Source organism: Lipotes vexillifer, unplaced genomic scaffold (assembly GCF_000442215.2).
Source record: "Lipotes vexillifer unplaced genomic scaffold, Lipotes_vexillifer_v1.1 scaffold611, whole genome shotgun sequence".
NCBI lineage: Eukaryota > Metazoa > Chordata > Mammalia > Artiodactyla > Lipotidae > Lipotes > Lipotes vexillifer.
The window spans coordinates 978,557-995,564 of NW_006785619.1; the positions used below are offsets into that span (position 1 = coordinate 978,557).

Below are 17,008 nucleotides of genomic sequence, written 5' to 3' on the forward strand. Positions count from 1 at the left end.
ACTGCAGGGGAGGTGATGCAAATTGAGATTTGAGGGATAAATAGGCATTTGCTAGAGGAAAAGTGCAGTAAGAGTATTCTTGAGAGAACAAGGACTACAATGGTGCAGAGGAGCAGAAAGACCATGTCCTTTGAGGAACCACAACTAGTTCAAATAGCGTTTGGCTTGAGGTAGGGAAGCTAGACTGCAAAGGACTTGTAAATCAGGTTAAAGAAAATGGTCTTCACTTTATCAATACTGGAGAGCCACTGAAAGATTTAAAGCAGTAGTATAATGTAATAATATTTATGTTTTACAACTGTGGGGAATAGATTAAAGAGAAAGGGCATTCCAGAAGGCAGTGAGAGCTGTGAGGAGCTGTTGCAGGTGAGAAAGATGCTGAGGACCACCTTGGATTAGGGCTGTGGGCAACAGAGGTACAAGTTGATTTAAGCCTGTTAAATCTGCAATAAAATCGACAAGAATTGGTGATAAGGATGGGGTGGAGTCAGTGAAGAAGTGGGAGGAACACAGATTTCTACCTTGGCTTGCTGAGTGCATGGTGATGCCAGTCATGGAAGAGAGAACATACGAGAAAAAGTTTTGGAGGAGAAGTTGATGAGTTCAATGAGTTTGATTTTGCTCTTTGAGTTTGAGGGTCCACTGTCCAGGTGGTCATGTTCCCTTGTCTTCAACAAACTTCTCTTTCAGATCCCAATTTAAATATAATTTCATTAGCCTTCCATTATGCCCATACTGGTTTAGGTCCACTGCCTCACACTGCCAAAGCATCCTATACTCCTTTGTGGCACACATCATGGTTGTAATTTTAATCATTTATCCAGTGTCTGTCTTCTGCCATCACACTATAAGTAAGCCCTATGAGATCAGAGACTGGGTTCCAGGTCTGTTTGTCCCCAGCATTGTATACCCAGTACTTAGCACAGTTCCTGGCATGGCAAATATTAACTGAAGGAACCAATGTCCTGTAGGTCAATGGGCACACAAGTGTGTAGCCCAGGAGACGTCTGGGCTAGAGAGGTGAATGTGAGAATTATCAGCATATTAGACATAGTTAAAGCTATAAGAGAAAATTAGATGTCTAAAGAAAAGTGACTTAGAAATGGATTGGGTCCATGATAAAACTCTCAACTACAACAGTATTTAAAGGGCTGGCAGGGAATTCCCTGGTGGTCCAGTGGTTAGAACTCCATGCTTCCACTGGAGGGTACCAGTTGGATCCCTGGTTGGGGAACTAAGATCCCACGTGCCATGCAGCGTGTCCAAAAATTAAACAAAGAAACAAATAAATAAATAAAGGGCTGGCAGAAGAAGAGGTGCCTTCTAGAGTGGCTGAGAAGGAACATCAGTAAGGAGGGTAGCAGAAATAATAAAAGGGACTAGACTATCAGCAGTGATTCTGATAAGGAGTAGGGAGGGAGAATTAGAGAAATTAAGTGGGACAGATTATCAGGAGTGCTGGCTGTCAGACTAAAAAGTTTGGGTTTGGACCCTTAAGCAACAGGAGTGGCTGGATTTTGTCTTGGAAATGGCACCATCATCAATTTCCAAGCCTCTGGCAGCAACAGTTCTCTCAGATTTGACTTTTGCACTTTTCCATCTGCTCTAGTCATTGTTCATTCAGGCCAAGGATGAGAGTGGGAAAAGGGGGAACAGCATTTCAGATGGGGAAATGGCATGTACAGAAGGCCCAGAGGGGAGACTATAGTGCATTTGAGGTACTGGAAAGAGTCTAACATGGTCAGAACTGACTTGCTGGGGAAAAAAGGCTGGAATAATGTTTCAGATAATGGAGGTTTGGGCCAGAGCCTGGAGGGATTAGCCAGAAGTTTGGACTTTGTGCTGACAGCAGTGGGAGCTGTGACTAGATTTTCAGCCAACTTGCCTTTAGGTGAAATTGCCTGTAGGTGAAATTCCTCTAGCTGGACTATACAGAATGTGTCAACAGAATGCCCCAGCTTGCATTAGGACTTCTTTTTTTTTTTTTTTTTTTTTGGGGGTAGATTTTCAGCCAACTTGCCTTTAGGTGAAATTGCCTGTAGGTGAAATTCCTCTAGCTGGACTATACAGAATGTGTCAACAGAATGCCCCAGCTTGCATTAGGACTTCTTTTTTTTTTTTTTTTTTTTGGCGGCACCGCATGGCATGTGGGATCTTAGTTCCTGGACCAGGGATCGAACCCATGCACCATGCAGTGGAAGCACGGAGTCTTAACCACTGGACCGCCAGGATAGTCCTGCCTTAGGACTTCTAAATACACAGAGAGATTGAGAGAGGAAGTTAGAAAGATGGATAGATTGATAGATGGATGGCTAGATAGATACTGAAAATGGGGATCAAATGAAAGTTTACAGATCGAATGTTGAGACTTGCCCCAGACTCCCTCTTCACCCAGCTCTGACATTACCTACAACCAGGCTTACACCCTCCAGGCAGGAGTTTGGACGCATCTTCTCTGGGAAATCTAACCAGACAAGGAAAAAGACCTAATGGTACTGACAACAGGGGTTCCTCAAGGAAATGGCCTCATGGCTCACCCTATAGTAAAGTTCCCGGTCCACATGCCTCCCTACATCCCATACAGACACACTCACAGTTTCCAATCAGTACCTTAGTGTCCTGATCTTAAATATGAGCAGATAACTACCAGACATTTGAGGAAAGCCTTTAAAATGAAAGACGGAGGCCAAAACAAAGAAAGAAAAGTTTAGAAGAAATACAGACTACACAAGGAGAAATACATTTTTTAAAAAATGTATGATGAATATTCTCAGATAAGAAAAGAACATATATCCATGAAACAAAAACAGAATGTTGTTTTTTTAAAAAACAGAATGTTTTTAAAATGCAGAGAATAAAAGAGAGTTCTTAGAAATTAAAAACATGAGAGCAAAAATAAAAATTCAGTAGGAGGTATGAAATGTGCAACATGATAAAAATAATTAACATTGCTGTACGTTATATATGAAAGTTGTTAAGTTCTCATCACAAAATTTTTTTTATTTCTTTAATTTTGTAACTGTATGAGATGATAGATGTTCACTAAACTTATTGTGATAATTACTTCATGATATATGTAAATCAAATCATTATGCTGCACACCTTAAACTTATACAGTGCTGTTATGTTGATTATATCTCATTAAAACTGGAAGAAAAATAAATAAATAAAATCAATTAGGGGGGGCTTCCCTGGTGGCGCAGTGCTTGAGAGTCCGCCTGCCGATGCAGGAGACGCGGGTTCGTGCCCCGTTTCGGGAAGATCCCACATGCCGCGGAGCGGCTGGGCCCGTGAGCCATGGCCGCTGAGCCTGCGCGTCCGGAGCCTGTGCTCCGCAAATGGGAGAGGCCACAACAGTGAGAGGCCCGCATAACGCAAGGGAAAAAAAAAAAAAAAAAAAAAAATCAATTAGGGGAATTAAAAATTTTCAGTAGAAGGGTTGGAAAATAGAAATTAAAGAAATCTCCCAGAAAGTAGAGCCAGAAAATGAAGGAGATGAGGAAAAAGGAAAGAAAAAAAAATTTGTTTTTAATTATAGGATTAGTCCATGGGATTCAACATCTGAATAACAACAAAAGTTCCAGAAAGAGATCACAGAGATAATGGAGGGAGAAAATCAACCAAAAAATAAAAAATAAAAATTTTAAATGTTTCCATAACTGAAGAACATGAGTTTCCAAATTGCAAAGACCCACTGAGAAAACACTAAGACATTTCCATGGAAGATTTCAGAATGCTAGGATAAAGAGATGATCCTAAAAGCTGTGGTTGGGGAAAGAGGGAAGGAAAATAAAAATAAGCTTCATACATAGGATTCAGAATAAGAAAAATTTCAGGTTTCTGAACAGCAATACAGCAAACTTTCAGTTTCTGAAGCTTGAAGACAATGGAGAAATGCCTTCAAAATTCTTAGGGTAAATTATTTCCAATCTAATATTTGATACCCATCCACACTGTCAATTAAGTACAAGAGTAGAACAGACATTTTCAGACTTGTAAGGTTCCAACAAATTTACCTCCCAGGCATCCTTTCTCAAGAAGCTCCATCAAAATAAACTGAGAAAGGTGAGTACATAGGTTCTGGGAAACAGGCTGTCAAGAGAGGGGCAAAGGTCCCTAAGATGGATGTGAAAGGAGACTCCAACAGTGCAGCCTAAAGATCAGACTATGTGCTGGAGCAGGTCTAAGGGCTCCGTGAGAAAGTTCTTCAAAATGAAGTAGATCAGGCTTCCCTGGTGGCGCAGTGGTTGAGAGTCCGCCTGCCGATGCAGGGGACACGGGCTCGTGCCCCGGTCTGGGAAGATCCCGCATGCCGCGGAGCGGCTGGGCCCGTGAGCCATGGCCGCTGAGCCTGTGCTCCACAATGGGAGAGGCCACAACAGTGAGAGGCCCGCGTACCGCAAAAAAAAAAAAAAAAGAAATAGATCAAATTCCTTACGTGTTTGTATATTCTTAAGAAGAGATTAACATAACTAAGGGAGAATTGGGGGATAAATTAGAGTACACAGAAAACTAAGCGAATGAATATAGGAGACAAGGCAAGTATTAATTTCAGGAAAAACAAAAATGATGCAAGAAAGAAAGGCTTCCCTGGTGGCGCAGTGGTTGAGAATCTGCCTGCCAATGCAGCGGACACGGGTTCGAGCTCTGGTCTGGGAAGATCCCACATGCCGCGGAGCAACTAGGCACGTGTGTCACAATTACTGAGGCTGCGCGTCTGAAGCCTGTGCTTTGCAACAAGAGAGGCCGCGATAGTGAGAGGCCGGCGCACCGCGATGAAGAGTGGCCCCCGCTTGCCGCAACTAGAGAAAGCCCTCGCACAGAAACGAAGACCCAACGCAGCCAAAAATAAATAAATTAATTAATTAATTAAAAAAGAAAGAAAGAAAAACACCTATAACAATCCTCATGGCTCAACTGTGAAGAGCATTTGCATAATCATAACATGTAAACACGAAACACAGATCCATCCAGAGTTATGATATAATATCGGAAGGATGGGAGGATGGGAAGTAGGGATGGGGTGAAAGAGGGGTTGGAAAAGAGGGTTAGCAATGGGAGGTCAATACTAGTGCTCGAAACAGAAACATCAAGAAGTAGCAATGTCTGGACTTCCCTGGTGGCATAGTGGTTAAGAATCCGCCTGCCAATGCTAGGGGACACGGGTTCGAACCCTGGTCCGGGAAGATCCCATATCCTCAGAGCAACTAAGTCCGTGTGCCACAACTACTGAAGCCCACGTGCCTAGAGCCCGTGCTCTGCAATAAGAGAAGCCACTGCGATGAGAAGCCTGCACACCGCAACGAAGAGTAGCTTCCATTCACCACAACTAGAGAAAGCCCGTGTGCAGCAACGAAGACCCAATGCGGCCAAAAAAAAAAAAGTAGCAATATCTGTATGCCATTTTGAATTTAAAATATGAAGGTGAATACAACCCCCCCCCATAACAATACAATTTAAAAACTCAACTGAACGTGATTGACTCTGAAGAGTCAGGGGAATTGGGAGACTACTGTTTTCTTATATAGGTCTTGTAGAGATATTTGACACTTTAAATAGTATACTGTATATCTATGATTAAAAAAAAAATAACCCCATGGAAGGGGGTAGTTACAGAAGGAGGCTGGGAGATCAGTTAGGAGGTTATAGCAATTTTCAAAGAGAGGTGATAGTGGAAGTGGGGTTAGGGATGTGGACAGATTTGAGAGATATTTTTCTCTATTCTTTCTTTAAAAATCCTTCCCCCTAAATGCCCTCCCCTCTGTTGTCCCTGGAATGGCCAGAACCCAGGTGATTTTCACTCCATACTAGTCAGCCCCAGCACTTAATAGGTTAATGAAGTGATGAGTGGGTGGGATGAGAGGTTAATGAAATGATGAGTGGGTGGGAGACCATGGGGTGGCTGCAGAATGGATTGATGCCGGGGTGCAAAGACACCCTATGAAAACAGGTAAGATCTGGGTCAGGGTGAGCGAATAACAAAAAAACAAGTGTAAACTCCGAAAAGCAAAGACAAAACAGGACGGGGGCAAGATACATTTAGGAATATTAAGTTTCCTAGTTCATACTCTTATTTATTTATTTATTTATTTTTGGCTGTGTTGGGTCTTCATTTCTGTGCGAGGGCTGTCTCTAGTTGCGGTGAGACGCGCATAGTCGCTCTGCGGTATGTGGGATCTTCCCAGACCGGGGCTCGAACCCATGTCCCCTGAATTGGCAGGCAGATTCTTAACCACTGCGCCACCAGGGAAGCCCCCCCCCCCTAGTTTGTCCTCTTTTCTTCTGCATTAGCATTTAAAGTTTTATTTATTCATTTTTCTGAAGTTCTACATGGGCGAGGCACAAAATTCAGAAGATCCAAAGTGGTATGGGGAAAAGTCCCCTTCCTTCCGTTACCTGGACACCCAGTTCCTCTCCCTGGAAGCAACCACTCTCTGCTTGTTTGTGTGTCCTTCCAGAAATAATTCATTCTGAGTTAAGTTTAAAAAGTGCCATCAAAAGATAATTTGTTCATGTTTAAAAGATATTCATCCCTGCCAGATTAGATGAGCCAAGGGCATGAAACTGGATTCTTCTGGCTCCCATCTGCGGAAGGGGCTGACAAACTTCATTATTTCTCAATCAAGTTTGTCCTAAAGGCCCATCTGTTGTAAACTCATTATAAGGGCCCAAAATTGGCACCACTCTGGAAGAATTTGGGCCTTTGAAGTGTTGTTTGGCTGAATTGTATTTTTCTTTTAATTAATTAATTAATTTTATTTTTGCTGTGTTGGGTCTTCGTTTCTGTGCGAGGGCTTTCTCTAGTTGCGGCGAACGGGGGCCACTCTTCATCGCGGTGCGCGGGCCTCTCACTGTTGCGGCCTCTCTTGTTGTGGAGCACAGGCTCCAGATGCACAGGCTCAGTAGTTGTGGCTCACAGGCCCAGTTGCTCTGCGGCATGTGGGATCCTCCCAGACCAGGGCTCAAACCTGTGTCCCCTGCATTAGCAGGCAGATTCTCAACCACTGCGCCACCAGGGAAGCCCTGAATTGTATTTTTTTTTAATTTTTAATTTTAAGATGGATCTTCAACTCTCTAGACTCCATTGATCCTGTTTTTTACAATTTACGCATTTTTGTTCCCTTCTTGTCCACTTTCAGTGTCTAAATTATGACCATTTAACCAATGGTTCCTCCACAGAAGGAATAATATGTCACCACTGAAAGTGATGATGTGTTTAATAACTTAGGCAGATGTTTCTGATTTATTGTTAAATAAAAAAACAGGTTGCAAAAGAGTTGATCCCATAAATCCCCACACACTTAACTAATTATATGTATATATGTACATTGAAAAAATCTAAAGAATCAATACCAAAGGGTTAAGAGTAGAGATGTAAGTAAGGCTATGGATTTTATTTTTATATGTCCCTTCAAACTTCTCTACAACAAACCTGCATTACTTGTATAATAAAATATTATGAAAGTAGGAAATGAACCTGTTTCCCTTCTTGTCTCCATGCGTCCTAAAGGTTTGTTTTGGTTCTGCTGAACTGAAAATAAAGGCTTTGTGACTTTTGAAAAAGAAAAAGCACTCTCTAGCTGAGCGGATTTTTTAAAAAGTTGGGGCCAGTGGTCCTTCCCAGTGTCCCTAAAATGCCGCCACCAGGTGGCAGCCTGCTCCATCTGTTGAGTCGGTGGGCCTGCCTCAGTCTCGGATTCCACACAGCCCAGTCCAGGCACTGGAGGCCTTTGTCTGGGTCCCAAACTTGACCAACAAGCCTGATATATATGCTAGAGGCCAGAGTCAATACTCTGGTCCATGGTGGGTGAAAGTCATCTTAGGCCCACTTTTATCCCCAGGAGCAACATCCACTGACCAGAAAACACTGAGGAAGGGTCGTAATAGTTGAAGCTTGTCACATCCTCAATTCCTCCACCCAACACCACATCAACACATGGGAATTCTCATTTATTTTTCACCCTTAACAAGGAGGTGGGAAGCCTTGCCTCTTCCTCACCTCTGTTCTTTCCATCTGGGAATATGCACTTCCAACCCTCCTTCCCTTCCTTCAGGGAGGCCTTGGTCAGTGGAGACAGTCTCTGAGGACTGCTTGAGCTGGTGGGGATGAAGAAGCTGAAATAGAGATCCCCAAGGGATGGCATCACTTTCCTGCCAACTCCCTCATCGCCTCTCCTTCAAAGCGAAAGCAGTGCCAACCTTCAGCTTCCGTCAGATCTTGGGCTCCTAGGGCCTTATACAAGTCCATAGCCCCCTTGTTCCAGTCTAGGACTGCCAGGCGGAGCTGGGAGCAGCCCTTATCCAGGGCCACCTGTGGGAGAAGACACCACTCACTTTCCTGGGTCAAAAAGGAAAAGACTTTCTCGCCCTCCATTCAACCCAGGTGCCTCCCATACAGCTTTACTTTGCCAGGGCCCAGCCTGTAGCCCCATCCCTCTCCTCACCTCAGCCACTTTTTTGATTATTTTGGAGCCAATCCCCTGACCTGATGTGGGGAGAAAAAGGCAAAAAGAGGGATTGTCTGAGTTGAAGGGGATCAGAAAAGAGCATAGGCTAGGATTAAGAGGCAAGGGATGGTGGTCCAGTCTATGGGTTGCTTTTCTCCCATCCCGGCCTCTGCCCAGTACCCCGATACTCTGGCTTCACGTAGATGTCTTCCAGATAAATGTTTCGTCCCTTCCATGTGCTGTAGATGAAGCAATATAGCCCATAGCCCACCACACAGGGCCCTGAGAGAGAAAAAAAGAAGGGTCAGGCCGCTGGGCACCCGGGGGAGAGACCTGTGAGGCTGACTGGAGAGGGCACCTCTGAGATCAGGCTGCTCTTACCCTGTGGCTCCCCGGGGGCAGGAAGAATCTCTGCTACCAAACAGTGATAGAAAGGATTCTCTCCAAAGCCATCTGCTCTCAGGGCTGCAGAGATCGGAGTTGTGACAAAGAGATAGAGAAAGAAGGCCTGGGTGTGTGCCCAGTCTGGAGTTACTGCCTGGGGAACCCATCCGTCACTTCCACCCCAGCCTCCGTCAGGACTCAGGTGTTGGGCCCGTACCTTCTTCACTGATCTTCACCTGGTCTGAGAGTTTCTCGTACTCAGCGAGTTCCTACAGCGTGCGGACAGAGGCTAGATTAAGGCAGGAGGGCCTCACTGCTCCCTAAGCAGGAGCCCTGGGCGCGCTCCTCCCTCTGCTCCCACCTCCTCCTTCCCGTCCCCACTCCAGCAGCGCAGCTCTGACCCCCTCTGGGACCCCGGTTTCCGGCCCGCAGCCCTCACCCGAATCAGCCTCAGGATATTTCCACAGTCTCCCTCCTTGGCTTCTCGGATCAGCACGGAAGCCATCCCGATCTCCACCGTCTGGAACCGAAGTCCAGGATCCCCACTTCCGTTCTGCAGGACCGGGCGAAGAGCAACGGGGACCCTTTAAGGGGCCTCCAAATTCGGATCCCGGAAAGCCGGGGGAGTGGTGGGGAGCGAGGTGGTGGGGGCGCCGCGGGCTGGGAAGCAGAAGCCCGATTCCAGCTGCCGCGGGGCGGAGAGAGTGGTGGGACTAGAGGTCCGCACGTCCTGGTAGCCCCTAATTTCGGGCCCCTACAGCGCGCACCTGCCAGCCAATCAGCTTGCAGAACAGGCATGTCCCCGCCCCCCGCGCACCACCCCGCCCCCCCCAGCTCTGCCCCTATGGCCGGGTCTCTTGACCGCACTCCCCGCAGGGGTCAAGACTGGACTGCCGAGGCTTCCTCGTTGTTGTTATCTGGGTGTTCCAGCCTCCGTTGGAGAAACTCCACGGCTCAAAAGATACCGCCTTCTTTAACTGAAGTGTGCAGTGATACCTGCTCTACCCTTCACCCCAATTCACCCATTCCAGCCCATCCAGACTCGGGGTGAGCCCCAAGACCTCCAGCTCTTGCCTACTGGCTCAAAGTGTTACTGCTCTTGGGGGCATTTGTATTTTAAGATGGGTCAGGGAGAGGGTGATGAATTTCTACTGGTAAATGGTTAGGCCTTGTAGTCGACGGGTAAGAGAAGATAATGGCAGGGGGAGGGACCAGGACTCAGTATCCACTGAATCACACTCAGAGACAATACCTCCTTATGCAGCAAGCCTCAGAGGCCTGGGAAAATACTAAGGGAGGAGCTCAGAGCAGATACCAGGCACGGTGCCTGTATCATCTCGATTCATCCTCATTCACAGTAACTCCAGAAAGTAAGTATTTTTCACATTTTGCAGACAAGGACACTAAAGCGCACAGGTGGGGTGACTTGCCCACAGTCACCCAGCTAGTATTTGGGATTCTATGTCTCAGCTCTAGGCCTTATGGAGGATGCTACTTGGGAATCCGGGCATGTCTGTTTCTAGATCTCATGTTTGTCCTCAAGGCAGCCTCCGCAGGTGGGCAGAAGGCTTGGAGGACCCAGGTCAGGCTCTAGAAGGAGAGGGGAAGTGAGGTGTCCTCTCCCAGCTCAGAAACTTTCTCAGCAGTTGGGGGAGGGTAGTGGAGGAACTCTGTTCCTTACCCCATTTGTCCTCAGAGGGCCCATAGGGTCAGTGGCCCTGTCTCCTGCCCCCCTTCTTCCCCCGGGGCAACCTTTAACCCTCCACCAACCATGTGCGACGCTGCCTGTCCCCACGCATTCTCCTCAGAGCTGTCTGAGGCACAGAGAGGACCGTGGCTGATTATGGAGAGCAGAGGTCCACCGGCCACATGGCATGGGCTACCGCTGCTGCTGCTACTGCTGCCTCCCAGCCATGAAGGACGGGCCGTGAGACATACTCTCCCCAGACAGGTGCAGGAGCAGGACAGGGCGCTAAGCCCTGTGTGTGTGTTTAAGTGAGCTACACTTTAGCTCTGTGCTCTTCCTTTCTATCCTCCTTTGGCCTTGTAGCAGTGCTTCTCCCTCCTGTCTGTCTCTGGCACGTCTTATTTCAGCTTGTTTATTTTTCTCTCTGGCAGAGGACTCAGGACCGGCCTGCTCTGCACCTCAGCAATGGCCCTGGACAAGAACCTGTAACCATCATGACCTTTAACCTCACCAAGATCATAAAGTATGGGGTTGACCTAATTCTTTGACCTAGTCCCCTGACCTCACCCTCTCTCCATCAGCTCCTCTCTCTCTCTCTTTTTTTTTTTTTTGCTTTATTTAATTCAAGTATAGTTGATTTACAATGTTGTGTTAGTTTCTGGGGTAAGCAAAGTGATTGAGTTTTATATATATATATATATATATATATATATATGTATTTATGATACATGTTATATATATATATTCTTTTTCAGGTTCTTTTGCATTATGGTTTATCACAAGATATTGAATATAGTTTCCTGTGCTATACAGTAGGACCTTGTTGCTTATTTTCTTTTCCAAAAATATTCTTTATTGAGGTCATTGCTCCTAAAACAGAAGCAAAAAGCAGAGATCAAACTTCGTAGTAAGATGTGATTAAAAAAAAAAAGATGGTAAAATATAAGCTGGTACATTTCAAGGAATAAGCAACAGAAGTTGCTTATCTATTTTATATATAGTAGTTTGCATCTGTTAATCCAAACTCCCAATGTATCCCTCCCCACCTTCCCCTTTGGTAGCCATGAGTTTGTTTTTTATGTCTGTGAGTCTCTCTGTTTTGCAAATAAGTTCATTTGTATCAGTTTTTAAATTCCACTTGTAAGTGATAGCATATGGTATTTTGTCTTTGTCTGATTTACTTCACTTAGTATGATAATCTCTAGGTCCATCCATGTTGCTGCAAATGGCATTGTTTCATTCTTAAATATTTATTTATTTATTTGGCTGTGCCGGGTCTTATTTGCAGCATGTGGGATCTTCGTTGCGGCATTCAGGATCTTTAGTTGCCGCATGTGGGATCTAGTTCCCTGACCAGGGATGGAACCCAGGCCCCCTGCGCTGGGAGCTCGGAGTCTTAACCACTGGACCACCAAGGAAGTCCTTGTTTCATTCTTTTTCATGGCGGAGTAATATCCCATTGCATATATGTACCACATCTTCTTTATCTGTTCACCTATCGATGGACCTTTAGTTTGCTTCCATGTCTTAGCTATTATGAACAGTGCACCAGCCCTGCTCTTTTCCCTGTCTCCCTGTCCTTCTCTCTCCCTGAACTCCACTTCCCTCAACCTCACATCTATGCTCAAAGAGCACACCCCATACCCAATCTTTCCTTCTGTGTCCTTCCAGAACCTCCTCCTCCTCTGAGTTTCGGGCCTGGGATCCAGAGGGAGTGATTTTTTATGGTGATACCAACCTGGAGGATGACTGGTTTGTGCTGGGACTTCGGGATGGCAGCCCTGAGATCCAGCTTCATAATCACTGGGCCCAACTTACAGTGGGTGTTGGACCCCAGCTGGACGATGGGAGGTGGCACCAGGTAAGCCAGATCTGGTCCTGAGGGAGGGGTGTCTTGAGCTGGTGTGAGGAAGGAATGGAACCAAGTTATTGGGCATCCCTTTACCATTGTCATCTCATTGAATCCACAGAAAAGCCCCATGAAATTGCTTTTTTTTTTTTTTGGCCACACCTCTTGGCATGCGGGATCTTAGTTCCCTGATCAGGGATCAAACCCGTGCCCCCCGCAGTGGAAGCACAGAGTCTTTTTTTTTTTTTTTTTAAATATAATTTTATTTAATTTTTTGGCTGCACTGGGTCTTTGTTGCGGTGTGCGGGCTTCTCATTGCGGTGGCTTCTCTCGTTACGGAGCATGGGCTCTAGGCATGTGGGCTTCAGTAGTTGTGGCACGCGGGCTCAGTAGTTGTGGCACACAAGCTTAGTTTCTCCAAGACATGTGGGATCTTCCCGGACCAGGGATCGAACCCGTGTCCTCTGCATTGGCAGGCGGATTCTGAACCACTGCACCACCAGGGAAGTCCCGGAATTGCAGAGTCTTAACCACTAGACCACCAGGGAAGTCCCAGAAGTTGCTATTCTTGTCCCCATTTTTTCAGAAGGGAGTTCTGAGGCTTTGTTAGTATGTAAGTGACAAGTCCAGAGTGAGCTGCGGATGCCAGCTGACTCTTCAAGTACATGTTCTTTCTGCCATAGTAGACTGCCTCTGGTAGGTTCAAGTCTTTTTTCGTAGATGGTTGCTCAGCAGTTAGTTGTGATTTTGGTGTCTTCATGAGAGGAGGTGAGCTCAAGTCCTTCTACTCCGCCGTCTTCAGTATGGCATTTTCTAGACTGCCTCTGAAGAAAGTGGTGGAGGCAGGCCCCAGGAACCTCTGATTCTTCTCTTTTTCTTCTTGCAGATGGAAGTGAAGATCCATGCGGCTTCTGTGATGCTAGGGCTGGATGGGGAGGAGGTGCTGCATCTGAGACAGGTCTCTGGGCCACTGGCGAACAAACCCCAGCCCATCATGAGGATTGTTCTGGGGGCGCTGCTCTTCCCTGCCTCCAAACTCTGGTTGTGGGTAGCTGCATCACAGAGGCAGGAACCATGACCAAAGTTCGTAAAGCATTGCTGACTGGGTGGCCGTGGGGGTCTAAGTCCACACTTCAAGGAGGGGGTATGGGGTGAGAGCTGCATGGGGGAGGCCAAATGCTTGCGTCTTGGAGGGGAATAAACAGGGTGGGAGTCTGGGACTGGCGCTCAGATATCCTGATTCCAGCATCCCCCGCATCTTCCCTTCCCCCCCACGGGCTCCAGCTGGTCCCTGCCCTGGATGGCTGCCTGCGCCAGGATGACTGGCTGGACCAGCAGGCCCAGACCTCAGCATCTGTCCCCACTAGTCTCAGAAGCTGTGCTGTAGAGTCTCAACCTGGGATATTCTTCCCGCCAGGGACTGGTGCAGAATTCAGTCTCCAAGGTAAAGGTTATTTACCCCTCCATGGCCAGCTCTGTGTCCATTTCCCTCCAGCACTAGCCCCTCCCCTCCATGAATCCCCAGCCTTCAGACCTCAGGAGGGTCATTTCTCCCCCCAGACATTCCCTGGCCTCATGTAGAGCCCTGGGCCTTCTCCTTGGACCTGGGACTCCAGCTAGCAGCAGGCTCAGGCCACCTCCTTGCCCTTGGGACCCCAGAAAACGCTTTCTGGCTCAGCCTCCACCTCCAAGATCAAGTAAGAGGGGGATGCTGCCTGTATTCAGTGGAGCCTTGGAGCAGTGGGAGAAAAGGGGACTCTAAAATGTCAATATTACAAAAAAATAAAGAAATAAAAATAAAATAAAATGTCAATATTACGATAGTTTAAGGGTCGGGGTGGGCGGGCAGAGACACATATCAAAGCTGCCCACAGCAAACTGTGACTTTTAGTTAGATTAGATATTTACCTGGGGAGGGTGTGGTTTTATAGAAGGCCAAGCCAGGAGAGTTAAGGCAGGATGGAGGTGGTGGAATGGCCAGTAGATGGACTGCATGGCTAAGAGACGGAATTAAGGCAGCCAGGGGTGGGGCCACACGGAGCAGATGCGGTTCATTCTTTCCTCCCCCGCTTATGTCCCTCCCCACACACTCTGCAGAAAGTGATGCTGTCTTCTGTGTCAGGGCCAGGGCTGGATCTGCCCCTCATCTTGGGGATCACCCTTCAGCTGAAGCTGACTGTGTCCAGGGTGGTTTTGAGCCAGGGGACAAAGAAGGAGATCCTTGCTCTGCCTCCCATGGGCCCTGCCTCCCTCCTCAACCTCTGGGCCCAGACACAGGGGCGTCTCTTCCTGGGGGCTTTGCCAGGTAAGAAAGTGATGCTGAAGTTTCTCAGCACACCATGGGAAACAGCTAAGGGGAGGGGAAGAGGTGGGAAGGGATGCATTTTTAGGGGAAGGAGATCTCTTCGAGGGAAGAGGAGAAGGCCACAAGAAAAGAGAGGATAAGGGGACAGTGGGAGGAAGTGCTTTAAAAAATTTAGGTTAGAGGACTGGAAAAGTGGGGAGGAGCTTCTGGACCCCAGCCACCCTAATGCCTCCTCCATACTACCTTGCTCTAGGAGAGGCCTCTTCTGCATCCTTTTGCTTGGATGGCGTTTGGGCACAAGGCCAGAGGCTGGACATGGACCGGGCCCTGAGCAGAAGCCAGGACGTCTGGACTCACAGCTGCCCCCAGAGCCCAGGCAATGGCACTGACACTACCATTAAATCCCCACCTAAGAACCTCCTTTGAATGTCACTCATTCATTTAACAAATATTTACTGTGCATCTGCAATGTACCAGGCACTGTGCTGAGCATCGGGTTGCACTGATGAGCAAAACTTACCCTGCTTCGGGACTTCCCTAGTGCCAGTGGTTAAGATTCCGAGCTCCCAATGCAGGGGGCCTGGATTCGATCCCTGGTCGGGGAACTGAGATCCTGCATGCCGCACATTGTGGCCAAATAAAGCAAAACAGAAAACTAACCCTGCTTCCTGCCCTCTCTGTGCTTGTGGTCCCGTGGGGGAGGCAGGCATCCATCAAAGACTAACAAGTGAGTGGATAATTGGAAACTCTGATATGCACCATAAAAGAGCAGTCAGGGAACTGAGAAATCTTGAAGGCCAGTGGCCTTGACCTAGGCTGGGGGTCAAGGAGGGCTTCCTGAGGAAGTGGTGGCTTCTTAGGCTGAGATCCCAGCAACAGCACCCACAGACACACACACCCCAGATGCGAGTCAATTCCTGGGACCAGCAGCCCACCTCCTTCCCCAGAAGCTGCTGCCTTGGGGCTTTAGCTTTGTCCCTCTGGGGCTGGTCCCCAGAAATCAGGAGGGAAGGGAAGAGATGGGATTTTGTTGTCCTTTAGACAGGCCACTGCTATCCAAGAAAGGAGCAGCAGGGGGCGTGAGTGGGTCATAGAGAGATGGAGGCCTTTGGGAAAAGGGGTGGAGGCAGCAGGGAGAAAGAAAAGCGGGGGGAGAGCAGAGGGAGAAGGCTGCCTCTATCTCTCCTCATCTCGGCCCACTAACTGCGTTCCCAGACGAATTTGTCTTTACTCCATTAAACAGGAACTGGTTTGTGCTGGTCCCAGCTGGAAAGAACAGACAGAGTCGGGAATATCTCTGCCCTCAAAGAATATATGGTGACTCAGCCTCCAGACCTCTGGAGAATCCTGGTGCCCCATCTCCTTCCTGGGGTACCCTCCTGCCTCAGCCCCCAGCTCCCTGGGAAACTTCATGCCCATCCCCCATCTCCAGACCCCATGGGGATCCCAGTGTCCCAGCTTCCTAGGTTACGAGGATCTTCCTACCAGTAACCCAGGCAACAGGGTGAGTCACTCATTGGACCTGCTGTCCCCCTTCTACAAGGATTACAGGACCTAAGTGACCCCAGAGAGTCTGTGGGTTGGAAGACACATCCTAGGCCCCTCCTTGGACCCTCACAATCTCAAGTTTGCAAGTCTATGGCTGCCTCCTTCCAGTCAGAGTGTTTTTCAGGAGAGTCCTCAGCATGTCCAGAGAGCCCAAATTCAACTCTGGTTCCTGGGCAATGTTCAGGGTTAGCCTGGGCCACTTGAATAAGTTCATTCAACTGATATTTACTGAGCACCTACTGTGTACCAGGCACTGTTCTAGACACTGAGAATGCATTGATGAAAAGGATAGACACAATCCCTGCACTTATGAAGTTCACAGTATAAGAGAGGAGACAGCCAGATAGTCCATAAACAAAAATAAATAAGCAAGGTCATTTCAGATAGTGGTTGTCTCTATAAAGGGAATAAAATCCTGTAGTAGAATCAAGGGTGGTAGGGGAGGGGCAGCATTAGCCAGGTGGTCAGGCAAGGCCTCTGAGGCAGTGTCACTTGAGCAGAGACCTGAATAGAAACCTGAAAAGAAACCAGTCCTATGGGGGTCTCGGGTATGAGCAAGCCAGTGGGGAGAGAGGCTCAAGGGCTTGAACACACCTGGTCCCCACAAAGGGGGTTGTTCTGAGTGGCAACTTCCTGGCTTTGTGTCCCTGAGGAATCTCCCAAGGGCTAGCTTTTCTCTCCTCCCTCTACCCCATCCTGTCCAGGACACTGTGCTCCCAACCTCTCTTTCTCCAGCCTGCCCTAGATTCCAAGATTCCTGATTACCATCCAGAGCTGTCTACACTCTT

General features: G+C 47.6%; 2 protein-coding genes across 3 annotated transcripts; one reads left to right on the plus strand and one right to left on the minus strand.

Moving 5' to 3' along the window:
* Positions 1–7,939: 7,939 nt before the first annotated feature.
* SAT2 (spermidine/spermine N1-acetyltransferase family member 2) lies at positions 7,940–9,584 on the minus strand. Its single transcript, XM_007457786.1, has 6 exons — positions 9,271–9,584; positions 9,049–9,100; positions 8,829–8,912; positions 8,628–8,729; positions 8,445–8,485; positions 7,940–8,311 (listed from the first exon to the last, which is right to left on the minus strand). The coding sequence occupies exons 1-6, from the start codon at positions 9,334–9,336 to the stop codon at positions 8,144–8,146; spliced, it is 513 nt and encodes a 170-aa protein (XP_007457848.1). The 5' UTR covers positions 9,337–9,584; the 3' UTR covers positions 7,940–8,143.
* Positions 9,585–10,674: 1,090 nt separating this feature from the next.
* Positions 10,675–15,102, plus strand: SHBG (sex hormone binding globulin). 2 transcript variants are annotated; one of them, XM_007457787.1, is made up of 8 exons: positions 10,675–10,782; positions 10,950–11,041; positions 12,190–12,379; positions 13,254–13,415; positions 13,652–13,811; positions 13,928–14,064; positions 14,465–14,672; positions 14,926–15,102. In XM_007457787.1, the coding sequence occupies exons 1-8, from the start codon at positions 10,675–10,677 to the stop codon at positions 15,096–15,098; spliced, it is 1,230 nt and encodes a 409-aa protein (XP_007457849.1). In that variant the 3' UTR covers positions 15,099–15,102. The 2 variants fall into 2 exon arrangements, with proteins under 2 accessions (XP_007457849.1, XP_007457850.1); XM_007457788.1 differs by lacking the exon at positions 10,675–10,782 and having other exon boundaries at positions 12,190–12,341; positions 13,308–13,415.
* Positions 15,103–17,008: the final 1,906 nt, after the last annotated feature.

Bases quoted from the DNA above. Each gene is read 5' to 3' on its own strand.
- SAT2 (XM_007457786.1), bottom strand. From the start codon at position 9,336: ATGGCTTCCGTGCTGATCCGAGAAGCCAAGGAGGGAGACTGTGGAAAT. The intron at 9,101-9,270 runs GTGAGGGCTGCG...CGCACGCTGTAG, and splicing joins ATATCCTGAGGCTGATTCGG to GAACTCGCTGAGTACGAGAA. The intron at 8,312-8,444 runs GTGAGGAGAGGG...CTTCTCCCACAG, and splicing joins TAATCAAAAAAGTGGCTGAG to GTGGCCCTGGATAAGGGCTG.
- SHBG (XM_007457787.1), top strand. From the start codon at position 10,675: ATGGAGAGCAGAGGTCCACCGGCCACATGGCATGGGCTACCGCTGCTG. The intron at 13,416-13,651 runs GTAGCTGCATCA...CACGGGCTCCAG, and splicing joins CCTCCAAACTCTGGTTGTGG to CTGGTCCCTGCCCTGGATGG. The intron at 14,673-14,925 runs GTAAGAAAGTGA...ACCTTGCTCTAG, and splicing joins CTTCCTGGGGGCTTTGCCAG to GAGAGGCCTCTTCTGCATCC.